Genomic DNA, 13,637 nt, shown 5'->3' on the forward strand with positions numbered 1-13,637 from the left:
ACCAATTAAATGCACAAAGACTCAACAGTGACATGCTCCTGAATAGATGTACTGTCCTCATTGAACAGTCACAACTCATGCGCTGGAGTGCTGAAAAGGAACTTTAATTCAAGCGGGTACGTTTAAGTCTGACTCGATATTTAAAATGTGTTCAAAATGGACCTGGATAAGAGGGGTTCCGCACCAAGCATTATAAAATACCATCGCCAACAAATGGCAAGATTCAACCTTCCCTTTCCAGTAATCTAATTAAGCAAAAATTCCCCGAGACAGAATTCCTGGCGGAAATCGTTCCAGCGTGGTGAGGCGGCATGGTGGGAAAGTGTGCCCTTGACCTTGGGATTTTTTATCTGGAAGTTGATACTCTGTGACTTGTGAACGTGATATGTGATCCGATACTCCACGAAGGAAACAGCCCAACAGCAGCTGTTTCCCAACCGACCACTTGTTCTCAAACTTTTTACTCCAAGTAGGGAAAAAAAATTGTCGGCCACTAAGCTGTCCAAGTAGCTCCATCGTGACCAACATTAAAATACTCTTTTGTGTGTGTGTGTGTGTGTGGCTAGCTAGATAGAAGTTAGCTAGCTCCTATATATACATAGCTAGCTAAATTGATAGATTTATTTTTTTGCGAGCCAAAATTTGCGTTACGCCGCCACTCAAGTCAAGGGAAAAATATATGTGTACATTTTAAAATGTGAGCAATTACTCTTCTATAGTGTCCTTCATGTGTTTCAGCCCCTCACGGGGGGGCTCTATTTAAAAATTTTTTTCCGTTTATTGTTTGATCATGTTTTCATACAACATGGTGATATTTTTACTATTTTGCTGCCATCCGTCTCAGAAACTGGATAGTCATTTTGTTAATGGTTCATTCATTGAGGAAATGATTTCTAGGTAAGACCATAGGACAACAATGATAGATAACAGCATGCTCTGTTATTTCTTCCAAAAGACTCCGTTTCCCACTTGAGTTACTTGTTAGCTGTCTTTGTGACAGCTCGACAGAAACCACACAGTGGAACAGCCAAAGACTTTGCTGCCGTTAGTTAAATACTGACAACCTGCTCCACACTGAACTGACAACGGGTCCTACAACGGGCGAAAGGAAACAAAACCAAAAAAATGCTACGCCGCATTCATCAAAAGGTAAAAACTATTGAGTTGAGACGATGTCTTTTTGAACGTGAGAAACTGGTGGTTTTTAATCATTGCCAGCCCTTGGTAAAACAGTCGACCTTTTGACTTCAATAGCTGTCACTAACAGTTGTTTGAATTTTATTGTATCGCATGATACGACTGTACACGTTGGCCATGAATCATTCTTGTTGCTGACAACATCAAACAGTTTCCTTCATCAGACCAAAAATAAATAAGTAAAATGGGGGAAGGGGGAGATTTGTCCAGGTACTCCTTACCGCCAATGACCAGATCCCACAGGAGCGCGACCATCACGGTCACCGCAGCCGTCCTTGTCTTCATTGTCATCATCCTCTTGGGGTTACTCATTGGCCTCCAAGTTCACAACCGGTCCACCAGCATTCCATTCCGTTGAGGTCAAGGGTCCGAGATGAGTGCAGCTGAAGTTGTCCACTGCAGTCCATGGTATCTCCGGCGTGTGTGAGAGGCGAACTCTCCTTCCCTCTACGATACACCAACACCCACATTGACATGAGGCGGTATCACCGCCCTTTTTTTTTTTTTTTTTTACAGCGGCATTCCTGCTCTTATGAAAAGGTTTAACTTTTAATGAGCGTCACTCGGTGAAGTCATGATAAAATCAGACAGCAGAAATGAATGAAAAAAAAACGGAACTCAAACCCATTCTGTTGCTCAGTTGAAACTATCGCCCAATTTCAAAATAGTTTATGGGTGCACAAAAGTGAGGACACCCCTCAAATTTGGGTCAATATTTTTATTGCCCCTCCTCACAACTCAACACACGGCTATTGAAATTGATGGCAACAAAAGTGGACGTTGTAGGCATCAAGCACCTCCGCATTCCGTTTGATGACGCCCCACAGACGCTCAACAGGGTTTAGTTCTGGGGACATGCTCGGCCAAGCCATCCGTTTTCCCTTCAGTTTCTTAAGTGAGGCAAGTGAGCTGTGTCTGTGTCGTTATGGTGTCGGAATACTGCCCTGTGTCCCAGTTTCCACAGGCAGACATTGATGTTTGTTTGTGGTTCCCTCAGTGGGTGATTGGACATGAATACACTGTGGCACTGAGTGCCTCTGAGTCAATGCAGGCTAGATGTCAGCAAAACATTCCAGCAAGCCCTCTTTGGTATCCTCCCGGGCTGCATTCCATTTTGGCCTCCCTTTCTCAAAAGCACATCTGGATTGCATTCTCTCTCTCTCTCTCTCTCTCTCTCTCTCTCTCTCTCTCTCTAGGGAGCTGAACGCCCAAATTCAGGAGGCTTGTTTTTGATCCAAGAAAGTTTCCCAGGAAATCCACTTCAATGCCTTTCTGTCCCACTTCCAGTCTCGATCACAACCTGCTGATGACACTCCAAGCTCAATGGCCGCCGTCTCCTTCTGAAAACTGGTTTGCAGCCTCGCCGGAGTGTCATCGGCAGCGAACAGAGATGCTGGAAGAGTGCCAGAAAAGCGAAGACGTGATCATCAAACACCCACGCTGAATTTTGCCCTTTGCCCAGCATTCCGTACTTTTTGAATCCAAAAAAGTACGGAAACATTTAACAGTTTCACACGGGCTTTCAAAAGTTGACCAAAGGTCCGATAAGGTTCACCTTTCAAGCTCATAATGCATTTTAGGTTGATCCATAAATTTAAAATGAAAGCCCAATATATCTCAATGTTTGTTTGGTTTTTTTTTTGTTTTGTGAGTAGATACTATACATCACGTCATACAAAATGTCTTGACACTATAGACACGTAGTACAGCATGTTCATGTGTGCGTGTCCGTGGTGGGGTCAGGAGAGGCCCGGCTGTCCGTTGTTGTCTCCAGCGGGAAAATGACGGGTGTTCTCACCTGCACCCTCCACATCTGAAAAGGCCACAAAATACCGTAAGCAATTCGAGAGAAATATCATCTCACACAAATAGTAAATTCCCCAGATGTGGTAAAGCAGTAAATAAAATGCAGTCATGCAGCTTTCATGCCGCTGAATGCATATGAATTCAAAGGACAAATTCATATGAACATGAAATGTTTTTAATGAGTTATATTTGCATAAAAATACATATTTTAGCACCATTGATTGTGCTAATTTGAATCCCTCATGGGAAAAAATAGTTCTTACAAATGTTTGGTGACAGAGGAGTGCCATCTAGTGTGTATGTACATTTTGGTCTGCATGTACATCGAATGTGATTTTAACCCAGCCGCTGGGGGGCAGTGCCCTCCCCTGGGGGTGCACTGTTCCCCAGTGCCGGTCCCAAGCCCGGAGAAATGGGGAGGGTTGCGTCAGGAATGGCATCCGGCGTAAAACTTTTGCCAAGACGACCATGCGAGTTGGTAGGACGGTTTACAGGGGCGGATGGAAATAAGCGGTTCAGAATACAGTATGAATGTACAACGTACAAATTTGGTCTGCATGTACATCGAATGTGATTTTCCTTGCACTAAATGTAATCCCACAAGGACTAATTGACGTAAATAGGAAGATAAAATGGATCAAAATAATTTTGTACTGAATGTCAAGTGCAGTTCGTTGTAATATATTGTGCTAAACCTGCCAGAAAAAAATCTGGGTTGATATTATATTAATATATACTGTATTATATATGACATTTTTATTTATAAAAGGTGTTTTTTTTTAATCGAGAAATTTAATTGGAATTTATTTTGCTCATTTGAATCCCTCAAAGGGAAATGTAACAAATTCAAAACGTCTTTTACGCATGCTGTCAAACGTCTGAATTACTTTATTGCTTCATATGATAGAGTATTTTTGAAACTGATTTAATTTCGATGGTCAATGATTCAAATTATTGTTGGAGAAAAAAAGGCAAAAAGTAGCAACTCCCCCCGTAGGTCTTTTTCGGGTTGTTTTTTGCAAGTCGGACTCTGCCAGGAAAACACAATGGCGCCACCTAGTGCTCATGTGTGAGTATTTTCCTGTCTCTTCTGCCGTACCTCTGACCGAATTTAACTCAGTCTCCTCCTCGGGGTAACGGGGTGAAGATTTCGCCGCGTTTCCTGAGACACACATCCAAACGGAGATTGTGAATGTCTCATCCACACGGTTGCACCAAGCCTGCCGTCGTCTCACCTCGGAGCTTCAGGTAGACCAACATGGCCGTCAGTGCTAGGACCGTCACAGCAACCACCAGGCCGACGATCCACCAGTAAGACGTCTGTGGTGAGGTGCTACGATTGGCTACGCGTGAAAACAACACATACACACACACACAACATTTATTATGTCTCTGGGTTAGCTGACCCCAACTAGCTCTTGTCATTAGCCCATTTTGTTTAGTATAAATTCAAGCAGACTGCAAACATGATGTTGATGTAACCTTCTGCTCACCAGTGGGGAAGTTGATGGCGACGTCGGAGCGCTCCGTGTGCGTGTTGTACAGCATGGAGAAGATGCAGCTGTATGTTCCCTGGTGTCGGGTGTGCTCGGGGTCCATCAGCCGCAGCGAGCCGTCTCCGAACGGGACCCCGAAGCCGTCCAGGGCTGTTCAGGTACGGCGGGGCGAAACACGGGATGGTCAAATCCCGACCCTCATTTCCTGTTATTGCTGTCGGGGGGACATCATTGGAACACAGATATTTCGAGACCCCGGAAAAGGTTCTCATTCCGCTCTTAACGTCGACGCTCTTACTCCTCTCCCGCAATGACGACGTCCACGTGGGCCCCCCGTAGGAGGTGGTGACTTTGCAAATGTAGATAAGGTCCGGCTGGCCTTTTAGAACCTTCAGTCTGCTGTCGGCCGTGTACAGACCACGCTTGTCAGCCAGCATGCGGGTGATTGGCCGCAGGTCCTCGAAAGTGGGCGGCTCCGTGGCCCAGGTGACCCGGGGCGGCGGGAACACATCTCGCACGGTGCACTTCATCTCCTCGTAACCGCTCAGCCGCGAAAGCTCCAGGGAAAGGCCGTGGATGAGCGCTGCACTTACGGACAGGAGTCAAAATAGCATAAAAAAAAAAGTCAGGAACTGGAAATCATGAAGTCGTGAAGAGTCAAAAACGTGACGAGACGTGAAACGTACCCTCCACCTTCAAGACGACCTTGGCGCTGTGTTCCCCCTCGGACGTGCGTACGTGACACCGGTACATGCCGCGGTCCTTTAGACCAACCTCCCTGAGGACCAGGGTGGCGTTGCCCCCCGCGATCATGGGCGGGAACATGGTGGCCCTCCCGGCCAGCGCCTGGCTCTCGCCGTGCGTCTCGCCGAAGCTGAACATTACCACGTCCCGCCGGAACCAGCGCACGCTTTGGTTGGGGGCGGGGGTGAACATGCACGGCAGGTGGCACTCCTCTGACACCAAGCATGTGACGGTTTCATCTGGAACGGGAAGAAGAGGCTGTGGTGATCTTTTATCAGTGGATATCAAAAGTCTGCACACCCTCTGTTTAAAATACCATTTTTTCCATCTTTAATGTCCACCCACAACCTGCACAAGAGATTTTCAGTGAGGGGAAGTCAAAATAAACAATACAACTGAGGAAGGCGTTGTTCAGAATTAACCAATTAGATTTGAACTCATCTTCACTGGAACTCAGCACAAACCTAGTAATGTTTAAAGGGCCTCAAATTAACCCCAAATAAAGTTCAGGTGTTCTAGAAGGCTTTTTTTCCCCAATGTAAGGTTCAGCTGGATACTTTAGCCACTTTTAGCATAACTCTAGCCTGAAAGCAGATTTTAGCTGCAGTGTCTCTCTCTGCCCGCTAGAGGGAGACAGCGAGTATACAACCAACTGCGTCCGAAGTGAATTGAAGCCACGTTATTACACCGTGTCCATATAAACAGACAATAAAACGAGAATGTAAAGGAAAAAATGTTTTAAAAGGTTTATAATGTGAGGGCATTGCGGAAAACCGACCAAGCAAGTCTTTTGAAAAACTCCTAGGTTAAGTCACCTTAAAGTCGAGGTACTACGCGTGTTACACTGATTTGGAAACCATGCTGACGTATTTAAGTGGGTGTCACTTCCACTTCGGCTCTTTGTGACAGGCCATGATGTGGGTTGTTCATCACGTCAAAAGAGGAAGTGGAGCACATTTTTGAGACTTTCTACTTTTGACTTCTGTGAGCCAAGTGCAGGCATCGGAGGCGTTCAAATGACTCCTGCAGGAGCACGTGATGTGTGTTTTTGTCGCCCCCGAGGCTCTGAAATGAGGCGCCGAGTCTCCCGGCCTGGCATGACTTTTCCTCGAGCATTTGCCTGCTCCCTCGCAAAGCAGACGGGAACGGACGTTCCCATAATTCTTTGTCTGAATTGCAGCACAGACAGAAGCACTTGGCTGACTCACCGCGCAGATTAGCAAAGCCCCGAAAACTCCTTGATGTGCTCACCTGTTCCTCAGAAACAGAGTTAAAGAGAAAGGGGTTGTCAAAAATTTGGGATTCAGGGGAGAGCATTTTGAATCGCGATCGTAGACATCACGAGGAGTTGAAAAAGTTGCCTATTGTTGACAGAAAAATTATCTCAATTTTTTAGAATCCTCCAAATTAGTCATATTAATCAATTGTACATTTTTTGAACACCCTGTAAATGTATTGGAACACACAAAAAATGAGCGCATAAAATGTATAGAAAACCCTGTAAATATTGTCATATCTGTATTTTAGACATGAGCCTTTAAGAGGCGTGGCCTGGTCAGGTGCCGTGCAACGTCGGCGAGGCTTCGTGTGAGTTCCCGTGTGTGGGCGGGGGCCATCAGCAGCTACCATGTGAGTCTTCTAATTTTCTGTCTGCTCTCCTTTCCCAGTATGTACACAGAAATTTTTTTTTTTAATCGCGGAAAAGTGATGCACTGCATATTGTTGAAAAATACAGCTTTTGTTAATGAAAAAAAAAAAACCTTTAAAAAATGACTTAATGCAAGAGTCAAAGCTAGCGAGGGGTAATTTAGAACGTTAGTCCTCCTGTATGAAGAAATACACTTTTTGTATTGCAAATTTTATGTAATAATTTAAGACCCACCGCAGTAGAGGAAACAAATCCAATCGTGTCCCATCAGATGTCAAAATGTGACTTGCAATTAGTCTGGAGCGGAGTTGAACGGTCAGCAAAGACCCCCGCAGCACATTTTTTGCCCCGCCGCTTCGCCCCTGCTGACTTGTCTTGACAGGCCAAAGCTGCCTCATTGTGACAAGCTTAATTCCAGCTAAGACCGCCTTCGATTCAGAAGCTCAAAAACCGCTTTGCTTACTCGGCAAATTATTTTTGTTTCTGGCATTTCAAAATTGGCTACATTAAAAAAAAAAAAGATCCATTCTCCGGTTTCCTGCCTTTCAGATGTACAAAATCGTGTCCTGGTTTTCAATTGCTTTTTGTCAATCAGGCCCTATCTGTTCCAGCCAGATACGCGATCCGATTTTCCTCTCAAAGCGAACCCTCCCGGGGTTTTTGCCGGTTCGTCGCGGGACAAAGACGTGTTTGTTTCTCACCTGGCGTCTTGTCCTGTGCGGCGGCGGCGGTCGCGCTGATCCGGAGCAGGAAGCAGGCCCAGATGCAAATAAATGCCGACATGGTTTGAGGCCGTAGAATCATGCAGCCTTCAGTCCATGCTGTCCGCTGCGTCGCCGTGCTGCTTCCTTGCAGGTTTTTCTTTGGATCTGTGCGGTTTTTCGGCCCATGCGCACACATAAGAAAAAGAAAAAGGCATAATGACAGAGCACTTCTGGCTGATGTGGACACAGGAAGACGGAGAACGTGACAGAGCATGTGCTGTTCTTTCGGGAGAATCCAGGTTTTGATCCCCTGGGAGGATTTTGCTTCAACCTCCCTTTTCATCACCTCAAAGTCGAGAATCAAAAGCGAGTTATGTCCTTCCGGAGAATGTTTTTTTTTCTTCTTTTCCTTCTTCCTCTGACACCCGTCGCGCTTTCTTTGGCATTTCTTGGCATCTCTTTATCTGCGCTGACGACCTGATGAGTGAGGCGATAGAGCGCAAGAGCTCGTCACGCTCCGACGCAAAGCCAGATGAAGCGCGCTAATCCACAGCCGATAAACGCGCGTCAATTCAAAACAAAACATCAACACACACACAAAAAAGAAAAAAGAAAAAAAGTAAAGCTGCTGCTGACACAATCGGGAGCCGCGGCTCTTCAAATAACGACATCGGCACATCGTGCCTCAGGCGTCTCTTGACTGCCGCGACGGACAAAACGCAACAGTCAGCCGATCGGTGGAATCAATGACTAGCCGCAGGTTAAAACCTGATCCCTTCCACGAGTCCAGCCGGCGCATGATATTAATAACTGCTTTATTATTAAACCACTTTATCAGCACCGTTCGTGACACTGACCACCGTTTGTGTGTTTGACCGCTTCACATGGCAGGTAAAAAATAAAATAAAAGCAACGCATAGCTTCCCGCATGAAAGAGGCAAATGAGTGAAAGAAAATGCTGCGATGAATTTCGGAGCATCACTATTCCCGAGATTCTTTTGGTATTTTGATGTGTGAGAGGAGTGAGACGTCAGTTTGTCAGGAGTGAGTCGAGAAGCGGCGCGAGATCGCCCAAATCATTTCAGGAATGGAATGACAGATGTGAGATGAGTGAGGCATCGCGGCACTCCCGAGAAGAGTGAGATCAGAAAGTCTGAGAATGTGTGAGAGGAGGCAGAGACGTCTGAGGTTGGCGAAAGGATTGAGACGCCTAAACTTGAAGTGATGAGCGAGGCATGAGTGTGCGAGCGAAGCGAGATGCCACAAAGTGCGAGTTAGGATGTCTTCAGAAATAACCGAGAGAGGAGTGAGACGAAAGAAGCCAGACTTTTCAAACCCTGAGAGGAGTGAGAGCTCAAAACCACCACGGCAAACCTGACATCAGTACCTCTGAGATGTGTGAAATGTTGGAGGTGCAAAAGGCGATGTGAGAAGAACAGAAGATTGGGTCCCAAGTAGACACCCGTGATGAAGTGCGAGAGAGGAGCCAGATGTGAGGAAGTCGGGGAGCACTTACGCTGACTTGAGGCGAAAGAGGAAGAGTTGAGCGAGTGAGTGATAGAGCCCCGCGAGCACCCGAGCTTGACTGGATCAACAGGTTATTTAGAGAATAGACACTCGCGCACGCCCTCTCACACAGTCCGCCGCACACTCGGTCTCTCTCGCCGTGGGCGGAGCTTGCTTGGACACGCGCACGCACGCGCGCACAGGCAACCCGTTTGCCGAAATGTCAGAGGGGTTTGTTTTCAAAGGGCAGCTTGCATGTTGCGCCAAAATTCACTTTTGTTCCCTCAAGGTTGATTCCGTTTTCTCATTCACAAATCCCTTTTCGTGCACACAATCAAAAGCACCGGGAAAATAATCCATCCATTGATTTGATTGAACACAGTGAACGCAAACACGAGGCTGTGGCCCGGTGAAAGGAAGACCCTCCCGTCACTTCAACATAGTTCCTTTTTCAACACGATGTAACAAAATGCCGCCAAAGCAAAATGCTTACATTAGACGTAGCCTGAAGGCAAAACAACACATTTTAGCTTTTGGCACGCAACCAAGTTTGTTTCCGTGCATGTGTGTGTGTGTGTGTGTGTGTGTGTGTGTGTGTGTGTGTGTGTGTGTGTGTGTGTGTGTGTGTGTGTTGGATTATGACTTTCCAGGAGTGTAATTTGTGGTGTGAGATGAGGCTGGATCAGGCGCAATTTGTCAGGATTAGCGTGACGACTTTATTGTTTGATTGCGGTCGCCACGTTTCTGAATTGTTTTGTCGCCTCACACACACACACACACACACGCGCGCGCGCGCGCGCAGAGAGAGACGCTCTTCTTTGCGTGGGTGCACACGCACGCATAAAAGTTGAAGGTGCAATTCCAACAGGTGCCTTATTTTTCAGGGAGCTGCGAGAAAATCACGATTAGCGCTCTGTGTGTGTGTGTGTGTGTGTGTGTGTGTGTGTGTGTGTGTGTGTGTGTGTGCGTGTGTGTGTGTTTGTAGGTTAAAGAAAGATTGCTGTGTCCGCGCATAAGAGGATTAGCGTGGAATTAGTGTCATTCCTCTATCGCCGGGAGAAATGGATTCATATCGATTTTAATCAGAGAGAGAGAGAGAGAACAATATACAGATGAAGCAGGCGGCAGGCAGACGGAGGACGACCGACGAGCGCCCCGGAGGCAAACCGTCCCTGAGATGAAGAAGAGGGACCACTTCCCGAGATGCTTCTGCAAGCGTTGGCCACCCTCCGCCAGATGATTGACGTCAGCGTCCGTCGTTAGTGGGCCCGACTGGAGCGCAGAAGAGGTGGAGGCGTCTTGGAGGAGGCGGGGTGGGGCGGGCGGAGGTGTCGGCTGCTGTGGGTTGGGGTGATGCTGTGAAAGATGAAGGTCGACGTACTGACCTGCCTGACCGTGGCCGTCGCCAGCCTGGTCGCCATGGTGACCGGTGGCCGCAGCTCCGGACGCAGGAGGCACAAGGAGGTCTTCCTCGGGGAAAACAGCAAGTTCAAGTTTGGAGGGTGAGGGATGCACACACACACACATGCAAGGGTTCGATTACGGCTCCGGCCTCCCCGTGTGGCCCCCCCTGTTCTCCCCTCGTGCCTGCGTGGGTTTTCTCCGGGTACTCCGGTTTCCTCCCACATGCCAAAAACATGCATGGCAGGTCAATGAAACACTCGAAATTGTCCTTCGTGTCAGTGTGAGTGCGATTGGTGCCCTGCGATTGGCTGGCAACCAGTTCAGGGTGTCCCCCGCGTACTGCCGGAAGACAGCTGGGATAGGCTCCTGCACACCCGCGACCCTCGTGGGGATCAGCGGATTACAAAATGGATGCCTGGATGGGTGTACTACCTCGGCTAGTCACAAAATACAGCAAGCAAATGCCTAAATTGGCAACAAGGCCACGTCATTCGTGACCTTGTAATCTGATCTAATCTGATGTGCTACGGGACTGGGGGCACGTTCGAGGAATTTTTGTGCTCACGGCGCACGTGTGTGTGTTTTTCTTTGGCTAGACGCATCGACTACAAACTGAAGAAGCAGGACAGCACCAAAACTCTGCTGATCAAAACCGAACAGCTGCTGAGAATCGAGGAGCACGACTTCGCCATGAGGCCTGGCTTTGGAGGTCTCACACACACACACACACACACACACACACACACACACACACACACACACACACACTTTTTTCATTGAGAGCATGAAAAAGAGGCAGAGAAGGTCCCCAACTATTCTAAGATCCGATCATGACGCTCGACCCGATGATGTGATGAAGGGCACTGGGGCGACTCGACCGATCCCAAATCACTCAACAAATGACCCAGATACCACAAGTGTGTGCGCACTCACTCCCGACAGGATTGTGTGTGTCCTTGCGTGTGTGTTATTGTAATACAACGAGCGTGTGCCGCTATTATGTGAGTTGGGAGGGGTGGGGGGGGTCATGTGCCATAATCTGGATTATATTCCCGGTCTGGAACAGATGGAAAGAAAGTATTGTCCGAAATGTCCCATGCACGACAATATGCACAATGATGTGAGGGGGGGGGGGGGGGGGGGGGGAAATCTTTCCAAAACAAACAAACAAAGATGTTCTAAAACACACACACACAAACACACAGTTTGTTTATCGCGTAGTCTGTTTTCTGTGTGAGCGTTGCCGCGTCCTTTCGCGTAATTGTAGTGTTTGTGCGCACGTGTGTTTGCGTTCCAGCGTGTGCACGCATGCCACAGAAAACAAAATGAGCCCTCCACCTCCCTCCGCTCTGTCCCGGGGACACTCGGTTCTCGCAAGCACACATTCTCTCTCGCGTAACAAATCACTGTCACTTGAGGTGCTGTCAGGTCAAGCCCTTAAGGCCTCGGGAGAGTTGAACTTTGGAATGGAAAGTCACACACATACACACTCACAAACTGTGCACTACTTTGATGCCATTGTGTGTTGAGTCAGTATGGATTGTGTAGGAGTGAGACTCCACCTTATATTTACTCCCACCGTCTTTTCCTGCCCGCCTTGACGCAAACCTCTTCTCTTAGTCACCAAAAGAAAATCCAGTGAGATGGGCAGACCGTTTCGGATTGATGGACGCTAGTCGGCCCGCCGTCGTTGTGCTTGCGCAGCAATTCCAGCGCATGATTACTGACATGCATGTACAGTATGACGTTGGTGCTGTACGAGCGTAGCGTGTCTTCGTGGAATTTAGTTGCTGGTTTGGGGCCGCTCTTGATGATAATTGCCATACAGACTCCCGTGATTATGTTCCCTTTTTGTCCTGTCCTCTCATTTGCACTCAAATTTCTCAACGGGGTTGCTTTGCCACTGCACAGCTTGTCGCGCCGCACGACGGTAATGCTGCCTGAATTGTGAAGTTACGTTGGCTACTGCTTAGCATTATTTTTTTTATTTTTATTTTTTTAGGCAAGTGAAGGTCAGTCGCGACAGTTTTTTTTTTGTGCGATGCCGAACATTTAAATTGATCGACCGATGAATTTATACAGCAATTGAATGAATAAAATAACTTCTTTTTTTGCCTCTTTAACAGTGATAATTTTAAAGATACTCATGACCGGAAGAACATTTTTACAATAATAATAAGAATAATAATAATACGTATTTTTTTTTACCACAGATAAAATGAATTTTCAAAACGTTTTAGAACAGCTAATATTGGCCAAATAATCATTTTATCATCATGAAATGGTCACTCGCCGTTCACGCAGAAGACGTTTTAACATTTCTTTTTGTTGAGTCTTGTCGGAGTTCGTTTTCGCTTCACGCGACGGAGTTGACGGAGAGGTCGCAGCCGGCATCTGTCAAGGTATCGTGATTGGCCAGATCCCATCGCTTACCCATCCATCATCCTCCTCTTCATCCTCCTCCTCATCATTACCACCATTCTTGTCCGTCGTCGAGAGCAAGTCACGTGTTCGTGACCATGCGTCATTCGTACCGTGACCGACGGACATGTTTGTGAGCGCAAGTTCTCGCTTGCAGTCACGTATGTGGTCATGCGATACAGGCGTTCACTCGACATTCATCATCCCGTCAAGCGACCGATAACTGAAGCTCTGTCGGCAATGACATTCCCCTTTTTTTATTTTGACTTATTTGTACACGAAAACCGACAACATTATCATATTGGTGCAGATACCTTTTAGTGTGATTTAAAAAAAAAAAAAAAAAGCTCCGATACTAACACATCAATACCACTTTCGCAGCATGACATAGCTGCCACTCGAGGTGCTTCAATGTCAGCCTGGAGAGAGTTGGAACTTCAGAGAAGCATCTCACGCGCACGCACCACCGGCATTGGGGCGTGACGTGGGAAAAGAGTGCATGAGTCACCCGCCCGCTCAATTCTTTTTTTCCCAACCCCAGCACCGGCATCGGTTGTCGTGGCGACGGCCTCTGCAGGAGCTTTGCCGAGCTTCATTAGATAAAGTGTTTATTGAGCTGCTGTCGTGCTGACGCTCAGGTGGAATTAACACACTCTCTGGCACACAATGGAACACGCGCGCGCGCGCGCACACACACACACACACACACAC

At 47.3% G+C, this 13,637-nt stretch overlaps 2 protein-coding genes across 5 annotated transcripts in view; one reads left to right on the forward strand and one right to left on the reverse strand.

The window, feature by feature from the left end:
• Window positions 1-2,936: 2,936 nt before the first annotated feature.
• On the reverse strand, window positions 2,937-9,105 carry LOC109518478 (CD276 antigen-like). The gene is made up of 9 exons (XM_019874322.1): window positions 8,983-9,105; window positions 7,593-7,760; window positions 5,186-5,482; window positions 4,798-5,082; window positions 4,628-4,713; window positions 4,497-4,575; window positions 4,239-4,346; window positions 4,103-4,165; window positions 2,937-3,010 (listed from the first exon to the last, which is right to left on the reverse strand). Exons 2-9 carry the CDS (start codon window positions 7,693-7,695, stop codon window positions 2,937-2,939), a joined length of 1,095 nt encoding a protein of 364 aa, XP_019729881.1. The 5' UTR covers window positions 7,696-7,760; window positions 8,983-9,105.
• The window catches only part of LOC109518624 (gamma-aminobutyric acid receptor subunit rho-3-like), a 12,650-nt gene continuing 5,704 nt past the window's right edge, over window positions 6,692-13,637 (forward strand). The window contains exons 1-3 of one of the 4 annotated variants that reach the window (XM_019874655.1): window positions 6,692-6,872; window positions 10,087-10,603; window positions 11,102-11,214. In XM_019874655.1, coding sequence (XP_019730214.1) covers window positions 10,467-10,603; window positions 11,102-11,214 — 250 coding nt within the window. In that variant the 5' untranslated portion in view covers window positions 6,692-6,872; window positions 10,087-10,466. Of the gene's footprint in view, window positions 6,910-9,112; window positions 10,604-11,101; window positions 11,215-13,637 lie in introns of those variants that run through there. The other 3 variants (XM_019874641.1, XM_019874650.1, XM_019874644.1) reach the window with 3 other exon arrangements.

This window comes from Hippocampus comes, unplaced genomic scaffold (assembly GCF_001891065.2).
Source record: "Hippocampus comes isolate QL1 unplaced genomic scaffold, H_comes_QL1_v1.1 scaffold25, whole genome shotgun sequence".
Classification (NCBI taxonomy): Eukaryota; Metazoa; Chordata; class Actinopteri; order Syngnathiformes; family Syngnathidae; genus Hippocampus; species Hippocampus comes.